Consider the following 25,732-nt stretch of genomic DNA (forward strand, 5'->3'; position numbering starts at 1 on the left):
CAATAAGGCAATATATGTGTGTCCAGACATAAAAGGCCAACAGTGCAACGTTGGGCTAAGTAGTTCTGCAAAAGCTGACTGGTCATATTTTTGCACACGTGTCATGCACTCAGGCTACAATTACACTAATGCCTGCTGTGTTTCCCCTGTACAGTACACATCACCACACTACGCGTTTGCGTCTAGGTGTATCCAGTAGCTGCTATACAAGTCAATATTCCAACATTCTCCGAGAGTGTTCCGTAATGTTTCACACTCTCTGTCCCAGCGTGACGTCACTCCCATCCCCCCCACAACACCCCATTGTCCTCTCTCTCCACCCAACTGCTCGGCGCTGCTGTTGCTGCATCAACCAAACTTGACACGGCAGAGCGTCACGATGCGCTGGTTACGAGCACGCATGTGTCACCCACACTCCCCGCCTCTCAGTTCTTATTGGCTGCGGCTGGTCCTACTGGAGTCTAACGGCAGCTAGCAAGTTTGATACGCTTCGAATCCTATCAGACGGAGGAGAGCCCCGCCTGCACCGTCACACCGGCAGCTGCGCTGCGGAGGCTTTCACACGGCAGCCACCGTCCGGGGGGGAGACCTGGGGCCAGGAGCAGCAACCATGGCCGTGGTAATGATCTCCTGTCCCAGCTCCTGCGTTTCATATGTATATTAGGGTGGAGGCGATGTATAGTAGTGTACTCCTATACACATATTACGCTCTGACATATATTTATCATCTGATCTAAGCTTATACTGGCTAATTCGTACTGAACATCCCCCTTCGTAATCGTTCTATACGTTGTATACGCGATCCTAGCTTCCTGCATTTGTAGCATTGCTGTGTGTGTGTGTGTGTGTGTGTGTGTGTGTGTGTGTGTGTGTGTGTGTGTGTGTGTGTGTGTGTCCTGGATCATTGTCGTGTGTGTGTGTTGGTTCCTGTTATCTACTGTGTGTGTGTGTGTGTGTGTGTGTTTTAGTATCTAAGCAGTTACTTATATATCATCATTAAAGTTTCCCTGAATTTTTGCTGCCATATATTTGTTATTTGTCTCTAACCCCTTAGTAGCGAAACCTAGGCAAGCAGCCACTAGTTAGTTGATAATAGCCCTTATTCTGTTTTTATGGCATTGTTCCCTTAAATGCTTTCTCATTTGTGTTTTGTAAAGGTACTGTAAGTGTGTGACTCATGTCGTGGTGTATAACACTCAGAATATGAATGATATTGCCTAGTCCATTAAATATATATGCATATTATATGTTAATGCATTTGGGATAGATATGGCATTCCAGTACTGCTGCATGACTTACATAACTAAAACAATACAATAACATTCTTAATCTTGCACACTTCATGTTTTTGATGCTGGTATATTATAGTTTACCATTAAAATATGACTTGTAAGCCAATAACATTACATAACTTAAACAAAACTATTGCTAGCTGTGGTATAGACATGCAAACAAACAAAAACAGAGTTGTGCATAGTTGAAAGTGTAATCTATAACTAATGAGGTCTGCAAAACAGGAACTGGGTCCAAGACTAAAGATCTACCCAATGATTGGTCCGTTACTGTGTTGACTATTCTCAATACAATTTGATGCAAGATTTTGTGTAGTAAAATATAGATATGAAAACCTAATACAGCAGCTGACCACATCTATGTAGAAGTACAATATTATATTAAATACTTGCTGTTGGAGTTTGCTGTTCATGACTGTTATCAATCCTTGCATGAAGTCTGCAGTTCTGCTGTGAAATAATGCATAACTCATCACATTATTAGTTGAGATGCTGAAATCTTAAGATATATTGGTGTTCAGATAAACATGCTAACCCCTATTTTTTTTCTCTCTCTGTTCAGCTTTATGAATCTGTGAGCCCTTTTTTATGCTTCTCGTGAGACAACGGACAGGATCTCACGCATTTCTTTCTTGTGCCTTTCCTGGAAATTTCTTTCTTGCGTTGAAACAGATTTGCTCTCGAACACCCACAAGCTTGTAAAGCAGCCATGGATCTGAAGACGGCAGTGTTCAATGCTGCTCGTGATGGCAAGCTGCGTCTTCTTTCCAAATTGCTGGAAAACAAGGCCAAAGATGAAGTGGTTTTCCTTATGTCAGAGAAAACCAATGGGGCAACGCCACTTTTAATGGCCGCCCGATATGGCCACCTGGACATGGTGGATTACCTGTTAGATCAGTGTAGTGCCTCTGTGGAGATTGGCGGATCTGTGAATTTTGATGGCGAGACTATAGAAGGGGCACCACCGCTCTGGGCTGCATCTGCTGCCGGTCACCTTAGAGTGGTCCAGTCATTACTGGATCACGGAGCTTCCGTTAACAACACAACCCTCACCAACTCCACTCCTTTGCGAGCAGCCTGCTTTGATGGGCACCTGGAGATTGTGAAGTATCTAGTAGAGCACAAAGCTGACTTGGAAGTTGCCAACCGTCATGGGCACACTTGTTTGATGATCTCCTGCTATAAAGGTCACAAAGAGATAGCCCAGTTCCTGCTTGAGAAAGGGGCTGATGTTAATAGGAAAAGTGTGAAAGGTAAATGTGTATATATAAGCTTGGTGTGTGATGTGTATTTCCAATGGAGCACTATAGGAAAATCATATTTTGTGTTCTCTTTGCATAATTAAAACCCAACACGATTTTGCAGTGACATAGCCACATTTTTGTACCCAGAACTGCATAAATGAGTTCTCTTCACATGAATGTCTTAGGAATGAGCGTAAACTGTAGTCCGGTACAACCATCTGCATTATATTTCTGGAAATATTAAAAGTGCATTGTTCTGCATACATGCAAATAATATCCAACATGCTTTCTGCATTTCTGGAGAGTGATCTCCTGTTGGTATGCAGTGTGGGTACGGGTTACAGTTTGAGTGACGCTAGCAGTAATAATATATGCTGCACTTTTAGACATGTTGTTAAAAATACTATGTATGGAGCAGCTGAGTATAGGTGTTGGTTTCAAGTTTTACCTGATCAGTAGCAGGAACTTGGTAATCTAGACCTAGCCTTGGACCTGATGCCTCAGCTAGTGACAGGAGCCAGCAGGAGCTTGAAGCATTTATAGAGAAAGCATCCGTGCAAGTTGGTATACTAGCTAGAGATTTATATGTGTGGAAATGCGTTCATTATGCCTCTGTGTGCACATTGCTTCTTGTGTTTTGAGTCGCATTGAAGTCCACAGTTCTACATGTAATGCATTCCTCGGTGTATTCTGTTGTAGGCACAATCCCCCATTGTTAAGCTTCCGTAATTACTGGGCTGGTAAGGATGGTGGAAATGATACTGTGCTGAGTTGAGACTTTTCATTTTAAAGGATAAGGTTCCTTTTATTGTGTTCATTCTAGGATTTTTTTTGTTTTGTTATGATGGCGCAAAGGGCATAATTTGGGATGCGATGGGAATGCTGTGGTAAATTAGGACTTGGAGACGTGTGCCATAGCATTTTATACAATATTTAAATCCTTCCCATTATCCCCTCCAGTGTTCTTTAGCTTTCACCGCATGCTACCCTACCACCCCACAGTCCCCGTCATTGCCCATTTAGGCACCTCACCTGCCCCTTCAGACTAAGCAGCTTTACAAACCTCCACTGCTCTAGAACCAGCCGGCGTTCAGCATGGAACTCAGAGAGCCCTCTTTAGAGGGCGTAGAAGCTGTGGAGGGTACTTTTGGACCAATTCAGACCCGTTCATACAGGTCGAAATTCAGCCCTGTTTACAATCGTGGGTGGGACCCCTGTATCGCACTTGACGAGACATTCACAGGGGAGGACGGTAGGAGGGCTGCAGGGAAACTAGCATTTTATCGGCGTCCCAATGAAATCGATGGACATTGCCCTGGGAACACAGGGCAGTTGATGCCTAATCGGGGAGGGTGGCTGACATCATATGACATCAGCGTCCGTCCCATACTCAATGATCATTGGTGGAAATAAGTCTGTTTAGACTTTTTTCCAAAGGGGACCGAAATCATTCGATGGTCGACGACAATCAAATTTATTTTTCTCCCCTTTGTCCGCATGGGAGGGTATGTGTTATTGTACACATCCCCTTGCATGCTAGCACGGGGGGGAGTAGGGGGACGCTGACCTGTTGTGAGTATATGCAGCCCAGTGAACAGGCCTGAATGACACCCTTTTCAGGAGCGCACACTGGGATTCAAACTTTTTAGTTAAAATGTCGTCGTGCTTTAGTTCAAAACATCTGGTTATGTATTTCAAACAGCACAGTGTATAAAATTTAAATTGCATAGCACACATTGTATTAAGGGGCCCATACACGTTACAATTATTGTATGCAATTTGGACTGCAATGCAATGAGATGCAATCTAGTCCAAATTGCATATAACAATTGTACCGTGTTTGGGCATCTTAATACAATAATTTTTGAGCTGTGTGATGGGATGTGCACTCAAGCGCGCATCTCATCGCACCCGGCAATTGTACCGTGTATGGGCACCTTAACTCAAATTGCTATACAATGTGTGTGGGCACCATTGCCCAATGAATCTGAACAAACAATTTTTGCCCATTTTCTATTTTGGAAGTAAATAATTTTAATTTGTTCCCATAGATTACCAGTTTTTTTGGTACTTGTGACTTATCTGGGTGCCCGATTTTCTTCATCGCACCTAAAAATCGCGTCAAATGAATCAGATTGCATGCGATGCGACGCGATTTTAATATGTGAAGGCACCCAGATGCCTGTTTCATATGTGAAATGGCCCCCCAGACCCCATTTTTAATTGTTTTCCCACCCTGATGGCTAAATGCCCCCCATTGTTAACGCCACCCCACTATCAACGCCAACCCGAAGCGTGGCGAGCCCGCGAGGGGCGACGGTACGCGTCCGACCTTTTCATGCCCCCACTATCCACGTCGGCGTGGAGTTGATTTTATATAGTGTGGCGAGCGCACGCGGATACCGGTGAAGCCCGCGAGGGGACGCGTATAGCTGTGAAGGTATCCACGTCCCCTCGCGGGGCTCGCTACGCTCGCCACGCTTCGGGCTTGGTGGCTCGCTGCGCTCGCCACACTATATAAAATAGACTCCACGCCGACGTGGATAGTGGGGGTATGAAAAGGTCGCCACGCTTCGGGTTGGCGTTGATAGTGGGGTGGCTTTAACAATGGAGGTCATTAAGCCATCAGGGTGGGTATACAATTAAAAATGGGGTCTGGGGGGCCATTTCACATATGAAACAGGCATCTGGGTGCATTTACATATTAAAATTGCATCGCATGCAATACAATAGCATACAATGCAACGCGATTTTCTCTTCAAGGGAATTTCAAGGGAAATCGCGTCAAATCGCATGCTTAGGGTACTGGCATACAATTTCAACATCGGGCGCCCAGATAAGTCACAAGTACCGATTTATTTTTATTTATTTTTTTCTCCAACCAGAAAGATTGGGCCGATAATCTCATAATGCCTATCCAACATAGACCACATATCCCTAGGATTACAGGCAGGCAGGGAGCATTTCTTCATTTCTAAAATGGGTAGGACCTGGCTAAACCTAGCGGGATCACTGCTTTTATATGTGCCAAGATTGATATATATTTAGTACTACTATACAGCAGTTTCACAAACTCCGATACTCAGGGCATCCTAACATCCACGTTTTAAGTATATCCATGCTTGACCACAGGTGACTTAATTAGTGCATCAGTCAATTTAATTAAACATTGTGCTGAGCCATAGATATTTAAAACCTGGTTTGTTGGGGTAATTGCAACTACTTGATACAGATTTGCAATCTTGGGAAGTACCTTCTGTTGTGTGTTTTGTTCTTGCAGCCTCCTCAGGTTGTGAACAGAATTGGTTTGGGCGCCCTAACTGGGAGTTGAGATGTCAGGCACCCATTAATTATTATGGCTGTAGTGTTGAAGCTGGTCTGTTTTAGGAGGGCGCTGTGCCCCGGCCCATGTTTTTTTTTTTTTTTTGAGGGGGCACCTTTAGCAGCACCCTGCTAAAACAGGCTGCCCAACTGTCGCTGCCATGTCATGAATATCCCGCCATTCACTTATGTGGCCAAGCTGGAAGATCAGTTTGTGCATTTGCTGCAATTATCTGTAGCTCTGCAGAACCAGGATGGTATTGGGATGTTGGAGCCTATTTCATAAAGTGCAATAAGTAAAAAGAATTAATAGTGGTGTGAATCTCTGAAGTATAAATTGTTGACACGGCTAGTCCAGTGACTCTGTCACACTGCTGACAAATCGACAGCGCCTTTTGGCGGATTGAAATGGTTTTCTGGTTCTTAATGATCAGGCAGGCATAGTAGAAATGGCTGTATGTACCGAGCCCCTGGGTCTCAGATTGGCAGCAGGGATCTTTATGGACTGAGCACCTCCCTCAAGGCAGTGCAAGAACAAATCTGCAATACATTATGATTTAAGTATTGCTCACTTTATAACTTTCTTCACTGGCAAACCATTGCTAGTAGTAAAACATGTGAACAGCTTTACTGCAATCCAATGTCCTTTTCTGAACCACCTTGATCCTCTGGCACCCTTAACTATAGCTTAATTTCACCGTGTTCCAAACTCGTATTTTACAATATGTGAGTATATACTTATTTGCTGTACTGTAGCTGCCTGTTACAGTGTTAGAAAGTTAAGGTGGACCAAATGCACATCAGAAGGTCCGTTTAGGTATACCCCTTTCAGACCTACTACCTGGGATTTCACTCCTGGGTTCAATCCCGGGATTTTAGAGACCCAGGTCGATTGCAGGTTTTTGAAAATCCTGGGTAGACACTTTCAGACCTATGCTAGTCTCGGGTTGATGCCCGTTCATGTGAAAAAAAACAAGATTTTCGCGTATGTCTGAAAGGAGTATTAGTGTTGGTGTACATCGGCAATGGCACCCTAGGCCGCCATTATGTATTATCTTGCAGCCTCACAAGGCAACATACAGTATGCCTACCATAAATATAATTTTCCTGTACATTGCCCATACCCTGCATCGGAACATGTCATATTAAATAACTCCTCATTAAATTGACCCCTAAATGAAACAAAGTGTAGGTGCCACCAATGTTTTCTGAGGCACTTTAGCTACCTTGTCCAACCCTGATCTAGAGGGAATATGTGTCAGGCAGCACTTATGGAACATTTCAGAAGTTACTCACAGGTCACTGCCAAATTTCTGTTGCAGACTGTCCAACAGCCAAATGTGATCCACTGACTTGGAACAACTCTAAACTGACTTGTCAGCAGTACTGCAGCATGGTGTTTTTTTTGTTTTTTTTTTACTTCCTGTATCTGTTTATACATCATGCTTGTTAAATACATATGTAAAAAAATATATTTTATGCAGTGTAAATGACTTGTTCCCGCAAGACCTGTTTGAAGAGCTTGTTGGTGCATGAATTTCAAAATAATTACATAGGTTCCGAGCTGCTTTCTGAGAGAAGTGGATAAAGCATTTTCATGAGGAAGCAGAATGATGATATAAAGCCGGCATGGCCAATCTATGGCCCTTCAGTTGTTGTGAAACTACACATCCCAGCATGCCTTGCCATAGCTTTAGCTTTCCCTAATGGCAAAACTGGCAAGGCATGCTAGGACTTGTAGTTTCACAACAACTGGAGGTTCATAGTTTGGCCATGCCTGATATAAAGGATGCTTTTGATAGGAAGAAGGAAATATTGTGATAGTCCACCTTTAACCCTTGTTAACACAGTTAAACCACAGACTCCTCCCCATCTCAGGATGCAATGATAATTAATGTTTCTACAGAAGCTAAAAGACTCCAAAAAGCACCAATTGCGATCTCTAGTGTTATCCGCAGGGGAAAACAGTTGAATCTTCCCCTGAGAATATTTCTAATGAGATACCGTACTTCTTGATTCTTCTTACTTCTTCTTACTTTACTAGTACCCTTTTCACACCAGAAATGCAGAGACCTACCTGGGAATTAAATTCCAGGGACATGCAAGGACATTCCCGGGTTGGGCTCCATTTATGATGCTTCCAATGCTTTTGAAGCAGAGACCTCCCAGGTTGAAACCTTTCATACTGAACATGGGATGACCCTTCATTTCTGCATGAGAATGTCATTAGAAATTTACTTTTTTTAGGCCCACAAAGATGAGGGCATTATAGAGAGGGACAGAGGGAGGGCCTTTGCAGACATTTTGCAAAGAAAGGATGGTAGACTGCGCTCATTGATTACAGAGTGAGGAATAATAAAAATTAAATAGAATTTTAATTATATAGTAAGCATGCTACAATAAACACGTAAAATACAATGTACACAGTGTAAAAAGGGGGGGGGGAGGAGGGGAAGAGGGATTGAAGGTTGCTGCATCCACTGAAATATGATGTCACCTTATTTAGAGTCCACAGTCCAATTGATAACCGATGAATGAATCTGAGCCTGGCCACAGCGGTACTCAAATGTAACTTTCTCCAGATTGTAGTAGGGGGTAGCGACCCTCCCAACTTGGAATGAGAGATGTTGTTTGGATGTCCGCTGTAAGACTCTGGGTGGGTATTAGATAGCGTAGTCTTACAGCGGACATCCAAACAACATCTCTCATTCCAAGTTGGGAGGGTCGCTACCCCCTACTACAATCTGGAGAAAGTTACATTTGAGTACCGCTGTGGCCAGGCTCAGATTCATTCATCGGTTTTTCATTCATCGGTTATCCATTGGACTGTGGACTCTAAATAAGGTGACATCATATTTCAGTGGATGCAGCAACCTTCAATTCCTCTTCCCCTCCCCCCCCCCCTTTTTACACTGTGTACATTGTATTTTACGTGTTTATTGTAGCATGCTTCCTATATAATTAAAATTCTATTTTTTATTATTGTCATCAATGAGCGCAGTCTACCATCCTTTCTTTGCAAATTTTCTATAGGGATTGACACCCCCTTTTTTTGACAGCCACTGGCTGAGGCCACTCATACAGGCACCCCTGCAGTTACTTTGTTAACTGACCCCCCCTTTTTTCTCCTTTGCAGACATTGCAGGCTTTCAGGGGTTAAATAGCACTGCTGGGGTCTGTTGTGCGACATAGCTTGCACAGTGTCCTCCTGCACACTGTGTGATGCCTCTAAGCATCTCTGGAAATCCACAACAACAGCAAGTTGCTCTGCATAGCCAATCAGCAGAGGCAACACTGGAAGGAGGCATGTCCCTGCACCTTTCATACCAGCCAGTAACCCTGGAAGGTCCCTGGACCAACCCTGGTAGCTAGCAGGGTTGAAATCCCGAGGCATCAGTCCCTGGGTTTTTGCCCTGGAACCTATCACACCAGCACTAGTCCAGGGTTGTTCCAGGGACCAACCTGGGAATTTTGTCTGGTGTGAAAGGGGTATAAATGACACAATGGGGGTCAGTACAAATTCATGCACTGTGCTGCAGTTGCACCAATATCAGGCAGTTATGATGGTTCCTCCAACATTACAACACTTCCTGTGCACCTCAATGGTGTGTGGGAGAAAACTTGAAATGTCAATGGATATGTGCTGCTCTGGAATGGCACATCGTGTTCTACTACTGTACACCTGTAATTGAATCGCTGCCCTTCTGAACAAGTCTTCAATAATAAACTAATCTTGTATAGGATTTTCTACAACTGTTGTCTTTATGATGTGAGCACTTTTACATGGATATTCATTAACTACATCGTGCTAATCTAGTAATAATTTGCCATTGTGCTCTGTCAGACTCCTTCTCGGGGCAGAATTCTGCTATTTACACTGTATCCTTAATGAAATAGACTTTCTCCTACTATCTTATGTTTAGCTTAGGCCAGCCTTCTCTTTAACCCCTTTTAAGTCCAGATAGATTCAGTGTCTGCATATTCAAACCTGTTTCCCTGGTTTTACAATGCAACAATTACTCTAGCAATGCATTCTAGTTGAAAGACTATCCTAGCAAGCTTTCTGTGTTTAAGTGGCATATTAATATCAAAATCTAGGGCCTTATAGAGGATAACGTTTTTAATTTTTTTTGCCATCTCCCAATAGTTATTCCGTAGACTATATACATTAGTCATATGGTGGGGGAGGAGAAAACGCATGTGTAAACTTGCCAGTATATCTTAGTCACCCAAGCAGACTCTTTTCTGCAGCTGTAGTCATGGCGTACAGCCGTGCTGTCACAAGTGTTATGCAAAACTGTTGCTGACCTATTCAACTTAACTAAAGCCACATATTTCTTTTCACTGAACATATGATTTATATTTATTATTATTATTACGACCAGTTATTTTATATAGCACACACATATTCCGCAACACTTTACAGAGAATATTTGAACATTCACATCACTCTGTGGCGCTTACAATCTATATTCTATCCACGCGCACAACCATTGATTCTAGGGTTAACATTCTTGGGAGCCAATTAGCCTACTAGTATATTTTTGGATTGTGGGAGGAAAACCGGAGCACCCGGAGTAAACCCACACAAGTACGGGGAGAATATACAAACTCCGCTCCGTTAGGGCCATTGTGGGAATCAAACCCATGTCCCTCAGTGCTGTGAGACAGTAAAGGCCCCCATACACTAGCCGATTTTGGTCAGATTTCAGCCAGATCAGTCGGATCTGGCCGAAATCGGACCAAAATCGGCTAGTTTTGATGTCCCCTCAGATCCTCAGATGCGCATCGGATCTGCGTCGGGTGGTCGGACCTGCTGCACGTCCGACCACCCGACTTGGGACCTAGTGGGGCGGCGCGGCGGTGGAGGGAGCAGGGGGGGCTGGGGACGCTGCGGGGGACACGTCTGTGTCCCCCGCTGCTGGGGACGCTGCGGGGGACAGCGTCTGTGCGGCGAGAAGGTAGAGGGAGCAGGGGGGGCTGGAGACGCTGCGGGGGACACAGGCTGCATAGAGCCGGGCAGGGGGAGCCGGCCGGGAGCTGTCAGTAATGAATAAAAAAAAAAAAGCCCATACAATGAATGGGCAGCCTGTGATTGGCTGCTGAGCGCTCTCTCAGCCAATTGCTGACTGGCTGAGAGAGCGCTCAGCCAATCACAGGCCGCCCATTCATTGTATGGGCTTTTTTTTTTATTCATTACTGACAGCTCCCGGCCGGCTCCCCCTGCCCGGCTCTATGCAGCCTGTGTCCCCCGCAGCGTCTCCAGCCCCCCCTGCTCCCTCTACCTTCTCGCCGCACAGACGCTGTCCCCCGCAGCGTCCCCAGCAGCGGGGGACACAGACGTGTCCCCCGCAGCGTCTCCAGCCCCCCCTGCTCCCTCTACCTTCTCGCCACACAGACGCTGTCCCCCGCAGCGTCCCCAGCCCCCCTGCTCCCACCTCTTAGCCCCCCCCCTCCCCCCCCCCTGCTCCCCGGGTTTTTTACATGTGATAAATCGAGACGATTTATCACATGTAAAAAATGGCACATCAAGTGCCAATCTAATCAAGCTCCCCCGGGGAGCAGCCGGGGAAGCTCAGGGGGAAGTCGGGGGCGACTTGTCCTAAGGACAAGTCGCCCTAGTGTATGGGGGCCTTAATGCTAACCATTACAATGTCTGAGCTGTCCTGCAAATAGTGCATACAAAAGATCTACTTATGCAGTAGTTATTTTAACGTTTTCTTCCATTTGTTAAGCTCGTTTACACTCCAGTTCCAGTTGAAAATTGGTGATAAAGGCTGTGAGAAGAAATGAGGCTATTGGGTTCTTAGTACAGAGACAGTAGAATTGCACCACTGTATGCCTCTTCGTATAGTTCCCTCCTAATAGGATTATCTTTATGCTATAGTCTTTAAATGGTGCTTGTATAGTCCTATATATATAGTCCATAAAAGGATTTATGGGATGCGCAGTAAAGTAGACAGTGATTTATACATTTGAGATGCCATCTCCTTATTCCACAAATATAATCAGCAGGATTGCGTGGAAGCCTCTGCAGAAGTTATTTTTAAGGGTTGCGTTACCTCACAAGGGAGATATCCTTGTCAGGTAACAGGATTCCATATCAGAAAGCGCTGATCCTTGCTGGACTCCCTTCAAAAGTTATCCAGCTTCTGTCTGTGACACTGTAAATCTCTGCTCTATACAAGTATGTACTTCAGCAGAAATGGGTGTGATCATACGCAGCTTCTTCCAAACATATTGGGCAATACATAGCTTTAAATAGAAGAAGAAAATAGCAATCTTTACAGGCAACTGTCTTTAACTAACAAACAAACAGTCCCTGATTAAGATATATAAGATCTAAATGTCTTTTAAAGGGACCTTTCATAGCAGCATTTTAATTTTCCAATATGGCAAATTAAGGCAGAACGGCCATGGCCATGGGGCCACGGCACTACACCCAGAGGCCGGTAGGACGACCCCCCCAAGCAGGCCGCACCAGCTCCGGTCGAACTCTGCAGCAGCCACACCCACCCCACACCAACTCTCCCCCGGCCTCACTAACTGACTCTTCCCCCCCACCCACGCTGGCTCCCCCTGCAGGATGATGGCCTGTTGAGCCCATCAAGATGGCGCCGCAAATGGCTGCCTAGGAACTGTGCACTCAGCCATATGTAACCCCACATCTCCTGTGTGATAACTGTACTGTCTCTGCTGTAACTGTGTTGTCTCTGCTCATACTGTTACCTACCTGGCTGCTGCAATGACCAGTGGGGCCGCTGATGGCTGCCTAGGCGCTGTGCAGCTCGGCAGGTTTATATTGCCTGTGTGATAACTGTACTGTCTCTGCTTATACTGGTACCTGCCTGGCTGCTGCAATGGCCAGTGGTGCCGCTGATGGCTGGCTAGGCGTTGTGCTGCTTTGCAGGTATGTGCTCCTGCATCTATATCCCCCAGGGTACTTCTAGCCTATACCTGTGTTCGCATATCTGTCACTGTTTAACTGTACCTAACTGGCTGTTGCACAGCAATCAAAGTCAAATTCCTAGTATGCGCAAGTATACATGGCCAATAAAGTTGATTCTGAACAGTGTCCAATGCAACTCTTTTTTAAGTGTCATATTTTACCCAGCAGCTGAGCCTTGTTCACATCTTTAGAACTTTTAACTAGATCGGATATAGTTCACAAAGCTCAGATGTTACTGCTCTGGGTCCAGTCAATGCCATCAATATTTCTGTAAAGGAGGTCTGCCTGTTGTCAGAGTCTGTGGGGGGGGCTATGGGATGGGATATCAGAGGAGGTGCAGTTCAATTTTTTTTTTTTTTGGTACTTGTGTATTTTGGCGGCGCCCATCGCATACCATTACGCATGCGATGCGATGCAATTTCGTTGGTTAGTGTACGATGGCATACAATTTTCAAATTGTATGCCATTGTACATGGCATACAATGCCATACGATGCGATTAAACATTGTATAAGCACCCTAATGGGTGCTAACAATGTTAAATGCACCCCCCCACTATAAACGTGAACCCGAAGCGTGGCGAGCGCAGCGGTACGCGTCCTACGACCTTTTCATACCCCCACTATCCACGTCGGCGTGGAGTTGAGAATAGATTAGTGTGGCGAGCGCAGCGAGCCACCGAGCCCGAAGCGTGACAAGCGGACGCGGATACCTGTGAAGCCCGCGAAGGGACGCGTTTACCTGTGAAGGTATCCGCGTCCGCTCGCCACACTAATCTATTCTCAACTCCACGCCGACGTGGATAGTGGGGGTATGAAAAGGTCGTAGGACGCGTACCGCCGCCCCTCGCGGGCTCGCTGCGCTCGCCACGCTTTGGGTTCACGTTTATAGTGGGGGGGCGGCGTGGGGGTGCATTTAACATTGTAAGCACCCATTAGGGTTCTTATACGATTTTTCACCGTATAGGGGGTCAAAATCGCGTCGCATCGCATGCCATCGGGTACATGGCATGCGATGCGTTCATCGAACGATGCTGAAATCGGGCGCCGCCAAAATACACAAGTACCTTTTTTTTTTTTTTATGCTTATCACGCCCAGGCAGATCAGATTTAGCGACACAAAAGTGCTAAAGCCGACCAACGTGCTGGATGTGAAAGGTGCCAATTGGGTCACTCTTAACATATTTCTTTGTCAGCATGGTTGGCTGCGAGAAGAATTGTCAACTGATGGCTGTCAGCATCCAAACCGAGCAACAATTGAATTGCTCTATTGGGCACATCTACTGGCAGTCTTGGTGAAAAAAAACCCCATTAATTCTGTGTACTTAATGCAAATTACTTATTTTTGCTTCAGAAGGCAATAAGAAATCTTTCATGCAGCTAATGGTCACGCAAATGGAGCAACCATTAAATTGGCACCACTGCTATGGGGAACAAAACAGAGTAAACACCACCTGCCATGTGCGTGTGTATAGCCATGCTAAACTTCTGCTTTGTGTGCCCACATAAAACAAGCATATCACCACCATTGGTGGACTCCTCCAACTCAAACCAGTTGGCATCCAGTCCCAGGTAAACAGTGGGTAGTGTGGAGGAGGGTGCTGCTGGCTCCACAATCCTCCACCAAACTCCTCAGCGTCTTGTAGGTCCTTCTTCTGTATCCCCGGGGACGAATCGGTCATCAGCCTTTGGACAAGTAGTCCTTAATCTATTGACAACTTCTGGGTGAAACATTTCATTTGCCTCCCCTGTGGTACGAGAAGAAATGTGTGCAAAGTCTGTTGTTTGGGCACCTAAACTGCCTTACCACTTCTGTAGCCAACTTTAGCTGCTGTGCATGGCTGACCCAGGTGCATCAATATTAATGACCTGCCCGAATAGAAAGATATTTGTATTGCTCTGGTGGGTGCCTATTCGTATAGATGCCCAGCATGGACAAACAAAACAATTGCATTGCCACCTTTTTAAAAGTTTTAATAATCTGATTACTGCTAATTGATTGTGGTAATTCCTAGACACAGCCTGTAGCTGCTGCTTAATCTACTGAAGGTACTATTTTTAGAGTTTTTGGATTTCATTTTCATAATTTCCTCCCTCCATAAATAAGTCTGTTCTTTTAGGTGTAACCTCCACCGTACATCCAGTCATGGTCTACTTGGGTTCTTAGTGAAGTAGATGCCACTACTTTGCAGCAGAAGTACAGAACGTGTGTTACCTAGCAAGTACAAACGCTCAGGTATAACACCATTATAGCAACTCCTACATCGCTTGAACATTTCTTAGTTGATGACCACGTATTGCATTTATAATGTCAACCTGTTCCGTCTACAGGTTACATGATATGTAGACGTTTTTAGAACGTCAACACATGCAGTTAGTGTTAAACTATAATTAGTGTTAGGTTCAGTCTAAAATCGTTGTTGGACTATAATTTGTTAACATTTCATACCACAGTGACCATACCGTACTCTGTGACCATAGTGTATACAGGACATGAGCTGGTAATACAGCCTGGTTGTATTGCTTCCTGTTTTGCCTCTGTAAAGCGGTGAAACATGTCTGTGTGTTTAACAGCAGTTCCTTTCTATGTGAGAATTGCCCTTAAATCTGTTGAAAAATGGAGTGCAGTTGAGTAGCCACAGACGTAAAAGTCTGTCGCTACCTCTTTTTCACATGTGAAAGTTTTTTGCGGTATCTGAATTCCCCTATATGGGTGGAATTCAATTGTTTGTGCCAGTGGCTGTCTGTGCCGGGTGTCCGATGGAGAAATTCGGTTGATGCTCTGTTCAGGCATAAACTGCTGCTGGGCTGGCAGAAATGTGCATTGCGCTCAGCATTTTTGTCAAATTTAGCAATTTTACATGGCTAAAGGTCCTCAAACATTGTGATTTGGGCCTGATTTCACCTGATTAGTGTGCCTGAGGTCTCATCCAATGAGCAGTCGCATGTGCATCTGCTTGGACCTGGATATTATATGTGCTGCATGTAAGATCACCAGGTCAGACCCCCACCCGGCAGCAGAGAGTGCAGATCATGCCGACCGGAAGTGTCCCAGGCGGCTCAAGGGAAATTGGATGCGACTCCCTTAAACCCGGTACTGCAGGGAGTGACCAGCGCAATAATAAAACCTTGATTGAATAGTGTCCCTGATATCCCTTACTTTTACATGGGTGATTGGGCATGGATTAACCATTGAATTGACCCAAAGGGGCGGAGTTAATTGTTTTTCGTCAAAACAGAACAATTCAATTGTTGCTCTGTTCGGGCACGCATGCAGCCGGGGAGACACATTTCACAGCCTCCTGAGGTGTGAGCTGAAATGTGTGAAAACACTGTGGTTTGGATGCTCAAACAGGAGTTTGAGTGCCCACAACAGGACTTTAGACCGGTTTAGTCACTTTGCGTGTACGGACTCAAACAAAACAGTTGAATTTGCTCCTAAGAGTATAAATATGAAAAGTATTGAAAACCTATGTTTGATAATTGAATCAGTTTTCAGTCATTTTAGTCTATTCACACTGCCAATATCCATTATTGGTGAGAAGTCATGGAACCATAGACACACTTTCTTTCTACAATGAATGCCATCACAGCAAGACTTTTCCCATGGCAGTTTTGTCATTGGTGTAATGCGACAGCACAGCAAAGGCTCATTCTAATTAATGAGCATCTAACTCTTGTTTCCATGTTTGTTTACAATGGATTCCGAGAAGTGCTGGTATGACTAACACATGCCGCACACCTCACACCCATAGAAACTATTGAGTCACTAAACATTCCTTCCTTTCTATGTGAGAATTGCCCTTAAATCCCAGTGATGTCTTTTCTAGGCCTGTTCACTTCTGTCATTTTTGGTTTTGTCATGCAAATGCCTCAGAAGTGACGTTTTTTTGAGACGTTAATATGAAATAAATGATCTTGAGTGTGTTTTTATGTATTAAAGATGGTTTTAAGCAACAGTATAGATTTCGATCTGTTCCTTAACAGCTGACAACATTTGGCAGTTAGATGCCCATTTATTGGAACTTCTTCCAAATGGCAGGGGTTAAGGACTGTGAGAAATATTTGGCAAACTTCAGTAAACAGGGTACTGTACATTCGGTTGTGGCTTAGGTACAGGTTCATTCCTACTCTGGGTGTGCCTGCGTACAGAGAACACTGAAAGCTTGTACAGTCTGTAAAATGTATTCTTGGCAACTACAGACCGGTCAAAGTCTGAGTTATGTAAGTTGTGTAGACCTATATAGTGCCCTTAGCTTTCTCAGAGTTGATCATTCTTTGCTAGCAGATGTAGGAAGGATAATTGCTGTAAACAAATCTGTTCCAAAAAGTTTTTTGTTGCGAGGTATGCCTTCAGTGTCCTGGTGGTCGGAATGCCAGCTTTCAGTATACAGAAGCTGGCATCCCGACTACCAACATGAGATTGGTATTGAAATCACGGCATCAATGAGGATGCCAACGTCTGAACCACAACTACCAGGATATCAAGCAAATATGTGGGGGTGGGTTAGTGTTAAGGTACGTACACACGTACAGATTTTCTGTCTGATTTATCTGGTGGGAACAAAAACCTGGAAATGTATGGGAGCATCGGACAATCAAAAATTTCCACCCAAATGCAGGAAAACGGAAAAAAAAAATGCTTTGATAAATTTGTTATATCAGAATGATTTAAACATTATGTCTGACTGATCACTGTCTGTTTTCAAGTGTTTGGGAACAATTTATTGATTGTCAGTCGCTCCCATACATTTCCAGGTTTTTGTTCCCACCAGATAGATCAGACAGAAAATCTGTACATGTGTACGCACCTTTAGGCCAGATAAAGGGGGAGGGGCATGTGTTACAGTTAAGGGGCATACACACGGGGCAATATTTGCCTATTTTCTAAGTGATCTGTCTAGATTTCTTAGGCAACACCCCTTGGCGATGCTTAATCCTGCGTGTCACCCTTGCTGGCTCAGATCTTTAGCACATGCATGCAAAATCTAGTTGGATCACCTAGCAAGTGCATACAAAATTTTAGCACAGATCGTTGTGTGTATTGGTGACCTAGACGCCGGAAAATCGCCTAGCCTAAATCACTTAGCATATCACTCAATGTGTGTATGGGTCTTTAAGCTGCTGGGAGTGGGGATAGTATATGCATTCTTATCTGGCCTCTGTCTGGATTCAGTATTCTGAACCAACAGCCAATCATCCAAAAGCTGCCCCATACATGGTCTGTTTAACGGATTCGTTTGGGACTTAAAAAGTACAGATCGCATGCCTTGTGCATGCAATGCGATCCAATGCAATGTGTAGCTAGTACAAAAAGTATGTGCAGCACATCTAGTTCAGCTCCATCTGTGCAACACAGTCAGGAGAATTCCAAGCTACACTCTTGGAGACCTAGGCATGTGACTGGATAACTTGCTGCATCCCTACTTTTGTATTAAATTAAAAAATAAATGTGTGTGTGTATGTATGTATGTATGTATGTATGTGTTTTTTGTATATTTGCCTGAATTGTTGGTTGGTATTCTAGCATAGCTGAGCAAACCTCTCTTGGGTGATTCATATGTTTTAACTGGGGCCCAAAATAGTGTTTGCCAATCTGAGCATTTACATGTTTGCTGCAATTGGGTGCTCCGTCATCTAAAACGCGCACAATGAAACGTGTTGTGGCTAAGGTGCCCAAACCACAGACTTGCTGCTCTGTAAAAGGGACTCTCTGATCTCTCTTGTTGGTTTCTCCACTCTTACTGTGGTACTATGAAGGGGGATGTATGGGAGCTGGCAAAGAATGGAATAGCAGCAATAGTAATTGCAACTTCTGATTGGTCCTTTTTCTCGCACGCCCATTTTGCAGCTTTTTTAGTGATGAGAACATGATGATTGTTTGAGGATATGTTCATTGCAGCTCTGACATCACCATGATTCATCTTGTTTTAGTTTGAAATAAGTAGATGATTAAATAACCGCATCTTTTTACCTCTGATCAGTTAATTAGGATGCTTCTACTTTGTCTATATTTAGCAACAAGTGTGAAAGATGAGGCTGGAGGTTAAGGAAGATGTCTTGAAAATGTAAAATATCTCTAACAATTGTATATTAAAAAAAAAAAAAAAAAAAAAGGATTAACCCTTTATAGTTCCATTACAGCAGGGCTCAACAAATATTTTTAAAATCTAGGAGCTGGGATGAAAGTGTAAGAGCCAGACAAACTAAAAATCGTGACCGTGCGTGCTAAAAATTTGCACTGATACACACATAGCACTGCACCACTGACACCCCCCCCAGCACACTGACACACACACACAGCACTGCACCACTGAGCCCCCCAGAACACTGATACACACATAGCACTGCACCATTGAGTCCCCCAGAACACCCATATACAGAGCTTAGATAGACCTTGGTACAAACACGCTGCATACCTCCAAATATGACCCTCTCCAGGCGGGACAGTGGCCGCTTTGTGAGGATAACCCAGGGGCACAGGGATCACCAGGCATCACTCCAGTGGGCACCCGATGAACTGCTCCTCCACCTCCACCGTATTGGTGCCGCCCGCACCATTCCCCCCTCCTGTACACGGTAGTGCATGCGGAGCCAGGAAGCAGAATCTGGTCACCTTGGCGACCTGGTGTCCAGGGTTTGTCGAGCCTTGCATTATAGTTTTATTTGCCTTAAGACCTATCAAGGAAGTGGAGTATCTGCAGCATTTATGTGGCACAAACTGTAAATACAAACCGTTTTACTAATACCCCTTTTCCATCTGCAACCCGTGTTAAACACGGGTTTTTGAACACGGATCATACCCGTGTAAGACACGGGTAAAAACACTGTTCACACTGCGCACAGACCCGTGTTATACCCGTGTCGGAGCCTTTTACACTAAACCCGGGTAAACTTTGAAAAATCCCAAGAATGCCCACAAGACATAGCTTTTTTCCAGTCCAGTCCAGCTGCTTGTGCCCAGCGTGGCCAATGTGCTGCGATGGCTGCTTGTGCCCAGCGTAGGCAATGTGCTGCGATGGCTGCTTGTGGCCAGCGCCGGAGGAGCTGCTGCTGGGAAGCCTCCTCGTGGTCAGCGTCTCCCAGCGTCTTCCGGCGCGTCTCCAGCAGATGACATCATCTTCTGGTGCCCCTGAAGAACCAATTACCGGCCTCAGCGTGTTACCCGGATCTAAAACACGGGTAATGTGCATTTACACTGCGCACAGACCCGTGTCATTGCCGTGTTTTACCCTGGTAGATACCAGGGTAGAATTCCCTGGTCTCTCTACCCGTGTTTTGTGTAAAGGACACGTTCACACTGACAAAAAACCCGTGTCGGTGCGCGTCCTCGAGCAAAAACCCGGGTAGAATTTGCTAGTGGAAAAGGGGTATAACTTCCTTGTCCCCCAAATAGTTTTCTCTTCCCTTGCCTCTGTTGCAGGTTCTTTGTTTCTGATGTTATAGTTGATTAGTTATTTAATTGTAAATGGTAAATGCTTATTTCTGCATGCCACGCCCTATTCACTACAAGTGTCACACATGCTGAATTTGCATTTACTTCCTCCTGAAACCCATGGGGGTCTTCATTTAAAAAATAAATAAATAAAACTAACTTGGCGTTAGAAGGACTTTTTTTATTTTTTGGGGGGAGGGGTGTATTGTGAAGCAGATAATTGGGACAATGGGGGTTAGTCTGGTTCAGTCATGACAGTGCTGCCTAAAAATCACTATCCCTGAAGTTACACCTTTACGTCAAAACAGAACCAAAAAAAGAATTGGGATATAGATAAAATGGCGCAGATGACATACTTGAAGTTTATACCTTCAGGATCTTCTTGTACGGAATAAAGTTGTTTCTCAATAGGTATTGATCACCAGGCCGTGATGTTCGGCAATTGCCCCCAAAAAAAAGACAAATGAACAATAATTACAAATTCTGTGTGTGTGTGTGTGTGTCTTTTGGTATGACATTCAATAAGTGACGTTTTTAAGATCAAGAGTGGATTGGTCCCTTGAGGCGTACCAAAACTCACGTTGGTTAGTGATATCCCTCCTATAAAGGTTTCTTTGGCATGATCCTAGGGGACTCCACTTCTTCTTGTTATAGGTGAGTGTCTTCTTACATATGAAGTGGCTCAGTATTTTCACACGTGCTCAAAAAAAGACAAAAATTACTTGTGTCCAATAAAATAGTGCAATGATATTTTGACTTTTTATAGGAAGGTGAGGGGCTCATATGTAAGAAGACACTCACCTATAACAAGAAGTGGAGTCCCCTAGGATCGTGCCAAAGACACCTTTTATAGAAGGGATATCACTCTAACCAACGTGAGTTTTGGTACGCCTCAAGGGACCAATCCACTCTTAAAAACGTCACTTATTGAATGTCATACCAAAAGACACACACAATTTGTAATTATTGTTCATTTGTCTTTTTTATTTGGCAATTGCCGAACATCACAGCCTGGTGATCAATACCTATTGAGAAACAACTTTATTCCGTACAAGAAGATCCTGAACGTATAAACTTCAAGTATTTCATCTGTGCCGTTATATCTATATCCCAATTCTTTTTTTAATTTGTAATATATGCCTATATGTTTCCATATTTTTGTTCCAATAGTTTGGACAATAAATCTTTAAGTTTATGGTCATTCTAAGATGAATTTTAAAGGCTAAACAGAACTTGCCTTTCAATTAAATACTGCTGCAATTAGATACCATATGGCAACAAAATTATTAGGTATTAAAGGCAACACGTAGGACTAAATAGAAGTGATGGAATTACAATTACCAATTCAATCCAAAGTGCTGATGGCCCATTTAAATAGTTAAACACAGAGCCCTGGTGGGAAATGCACCAATTGCAATTTGTCCTATTTTACTGCGCTTTTCATTAACTGGAAATTGCAAGGATGCAGATATGTAAGCTGTGAGGCGTACAATTAAAGAACATAAACCAAGTAAATTGCTGCTCTCAAAGCATATTATATATACAAGAAGGTGAGGTCATAAAAGGTGAATGGTTTTACTATAAACACAATTTGAACTAATGAAAAACAACCACTGTTGGCTAACAGTATCAGGGTAAAGTGCTGGTTGAAAGTTAACTGGACTGGGCTTGGATGTATAGGATATGTATAGTTCCCCATAGACAGTCTATATTGTGACCCAGGAAATAATTACCTACGACCTGACTCGCTGAACAAATGTCGGTGTCCTGAAGGTGCTTGGTATCAGGGAATCCTGACTATGATGCTGTGGTCCAGATGAATAGGCAATCTGTGTAAATGAAACTGCCTGTGCATACAGGGTCCAGAAGAATAACCGGTAATCCACATGAATTGCAAAGTTAGATGTGGTTTAATTAAAAGGTCTGGCCTGGTGTGTTTCGCTGCCCAAATGCCGCTTTATCAAAGGTGATCTTGAGTGTTGCACCAGGGTTTATATACCTTGTGGTATTGGTACAATTGGTCACACCTGTTGCTCACAATCCCATTCATTTTAACATATAAATCACAAACTAGATTTAGCACATATATGTTGGTATAGGAGTGTACATAAGTTTAGGTTTGCTGCAGTACTAAATTTGCTATTTAAATTTAACCATAAGGATAGTGGTTGGGGATACGAGTTGGAAAAAGATTTGGGAATTCTTGTTGCCAGAAAGCTGAGCAGTATCAGGGGATGGGCAGCAACTGTGGAAGTATTACCATTGTGAAAGTCAGTATTATGCATACGTACGTTTTGCAGCACCTTCCCTGGCCAAGCGCTGCGAAACATACGTTGGGGTATTCTGCCAGAACATGTGGTGCACTCATGTGCCCAGCATCTACAGGCAGGGGCAGATGTGGGGGACGTGGGGATGGCGGCTCACACCAGCGCGGAGATGTATGAATGAATGTAATGTCATTTTTTTTCTCAAACCGGCACTCCCTCGGACTTTGTAAAGAAAAGTCCAACACAGGAATGATGCTAATGTTTCGCAGTGTAACCCGCTTTATCAAAGTTTGCACTGTTTTGCTTTGATAAAGCGGGTTACACGGCGAAACGTTAGCACCATCATCCTGTGTTGGAGTTTTCTTTACAAAGTCCATGATAATGCCGGTTTGATTTGGAGATTGGTGTTATAGCCACAAAGTACAAGCCATTGCTTGCACGTGCCATCAGATATAGCTGCTACTATTAACTGTATGTGTATAACGTGCCTTATGCTCATTTCTATATATTTTTGCAGCATTTATTTGTGTGCTGTGGCAAGGAATCTTCCAAAATTTATACTTATTACAATTATTTTTTTTAAACTGTATATATATCTCGCTTTTCCTCCCTTGGCAATAAAAATATAAATACACAGATGACCTGTGTTGGGGCCTGTGGACAGAGTTTGAGAACTTGTGGTTTTAGGAGATTGATATTGTGGGGGCTCTTACATGCCTTTTAGGCTAGATTGGCATGGCCTGGGGTGGTGTTTTTGTTTTCCTCTACAATAAATGAGTTGGCCCAATCTGGATCTCCCCAGCACTAGGAGATTGTGTGATGTTGATTTTTGTTAGACCCTGACAAATAACCTCTGTCTCCCATACTGTTTTTGGTGGCTAATCTGGTAACTGTCAACCAAACTGGCTAGTTTGACATAGTTTGCAAGAAACATTACTACACTATTGTGTTGTGTAAGCATATTCGGTGATGTGTCTTGGAGAATATGCATGTAGGACTGTTTAGCAGTTAGTACATTTACTTCAATTGCTTGTATCCCTTACTGTTTAATCGGTCATAAATTATTTGCATCTGTGAGTATTGTGACCTATAGCATAACACAAGTGCGTCTTCTCTTTGCAGGAAATACAGCCTTACATGACTGTGCTGAATCGGGAAGCTTGGAAATCATGAAAATGCTTCTGAAATACGGAGCACGGATGGAGAAGGACGGCTATGGTATGACGCCACTCCTATCTGCCAGTGTGACCGGCCACACAAATATTGTGGATTTCCTGACTCAGCACCCACAGACCAGCAAAACAGAGCGCATCAATGCTTTAGAACTCCTTGGAGCTACATTTGTGGACAAAAAGCGGGACCTTCTTGGTGCCTTAAAGTATTGGAAGAGAGCTATGGACATGAGGTACAGTGATAGGACTAATATTATCAACAAGCCTGTGCCGCAGGCATTAATCATGGCTTATGATTATGCCAAGGAGGTGAATACTGCAGAAGAACTGGACAACCTAATTGCTGACCCTGATGAGATGAGAATGCAAGCGCTTTTAATTCGAGAACGAATCTTGGGTCCATCGCACCCAGATACATCCTATTACATCAGGTACCGAGGTGCAGTCTATGCAGACTCTGGGAACTTCAAACGGTGCATCAATTTGTGGAAATATGCCCTGGACATGCAGCAGAGCAACTTGGACCCTTTAAGTCCAATGACGGCCAGTAGCTTGTTGTCTTTTGCTGAGCTTTTTTCCTTCATGCTTCAGGATCGAGCTAAGGGTTTGCTAGGCACTACAGTTACATTTGATGATCTAATGGGTGTGCTGTGTAAAAGCGTATTGGAAATAGACCGAGCGGTCAAACAAGCGTTATTACCCCCTGACCAAATCCAGCTAAACAAGGCCCTCTCAATTATTTTGCACTTGATCTGTTTGCTGGAGAAGGTTCCCTGCAGCGCAGACCAAGAGCACTTAAAAAAACAGAATATCTATAGGTTCCTTAAGCTGCATCCCAAAGGAAAGAACAACTTTAGCCCCCTGCACCTGGCTGTAGACAAAAACACCACATGTGTTGGCCGTTACCCCGTTTGCAAATTCCCCTCTCTTCAGGTGACCGCAATCTTGTTGGAATGTGGCGCGGATGTCAATGTCAGAGACTCTGATCAAAACAGCCCGCTACACATCGCCGCACTCAACAATCACCCGGATATCATGAATCTGCTCATAAAATCCGGGGCACACTTTGACTCTACTAATTCGCACAACCAAACTGCCTGTGATTTGCTGGATGAGAAGGAAATGGCCAAGAACTTGATCCAGCCAATTAATCACACCACACTGCAGTGTCTTGCTGCGCGTATAATTGTCAAACACAATCTACAGTACAAAAAGGAAATTCCTGAAAAGCTGGAAAGCTTCGTGTTGCTACATAGATGATGGTTTGCTGGGACCTCTAGTACAACCGAAGGACTGTTGGTTTCTTTATTAAAACATTGTTAATAGGAGACGGCAATTCTGCATCAACCCAGTCACGTAACAATCTAATAGTCTCCAAAATGGGCTCCTCCACGTTGAAAGAATTGGTTACCCATATTTAAATATAAAACTGCTATGAAATTTGGTTTTGTACATCATCATCATCTCTGGTAAACCCTGTAAATTCTGCCAAATTCTGTTTCCATTTGGTTTGTTTTCTGCCTGTTGGTGTTGGGGTGGGGAGAGTGGCAATTGTATTTTCTTTCTTATGCCTTTTTTTGGTGATTTCCTGCTATTGCCAATTTTGTGGCTTTTTTTTTTTTCCTGATCAGTATAAGGTATTTTTACACTCTTGTAATCTCCAGACCTTTCACTCTCAATGTGTGGATGGGTTTCAATTTCTATGGACCATTTGCTAAGTTCTAAAAGCTTTATGAACATGTTTAATGTTTGCAATTACCATAAGTGCTTTATCTCCTCTATGCACTGGCTTAGACATGACTGTTGTGTGTTAGCATACATCTATGCAGCATTTTGCAAGCCCAATTAAAACACAATTCTTTGTTGAAACTGAGTTTCTATTCTGCACAAAGCAGCATGGCTATTTTGTAGGGGTTTTGCTGGATTCTGCAGGCAAATCAGGATTATTGTTTAATATTACCTTCGTTTAACCTTATATTATGTATGATATCTTATGGATTTGGAGTACTCTGGCTCTGCGATTCCCTTGAATTAAAATGAACCCTTTAAAATAA

General features: G+C 43.8%; 1 protein-coding gene across 1 annotated transcript; it reads left to right on the top strand.

The window, feature by feature from the left end:
- Positions 1-414: 414 nt before the first annotated feature.
- Positions 415-25,732, top strand: FEM1C (fem-1 homolog C). The gene is made up of 3 exons (XM_083151634.1): positions 415-619; positions 1,855-2,545; positions 23,629-25,732. Exons 2-3 carry the CDS (start codon positions 2,002-2,004, stop codon positions 24,936-24,938), a joined length of 1,854 nt encoding a protein of 617 aa, XP_083007760.1. The 5' UTR covers positions 415-619; positions 1,855-2,001; the 3' UTR covers positions 24,939-25,732.

The sequence above is a fragment of the Crinia signifera genome, chromosome 1 (assembly GCF_055691185.1).
Source record: "Crinia signifera chromosome 1, ASM5569118v1, whole genome shotgun sequence".
Taxonomy (NCBI): domain Eukaryota; kingdom Metazoa; phylum Chordata; class Amphibia; order Anura; family Myobatrachidae; genus Crinia; species Crinia signifera.

Excerpts from the sequence above, each read along its gene's own strand:
- FEM1C (XM_083151634.1), top strand. The coding sequence starts at position 2,002 with ATGGATCTGAAGACGGCAGTGTTCAATGCTGCTCGTGATGGCAAGCTG. Across the intron at positions 2,546-23,628 it reads TAATAGGAAAAGTGTGAAAG|GAAATACAGCCTTACATGAC; the intron begins GTAAATGTGTAT and ends TTCTCTTTGCAG.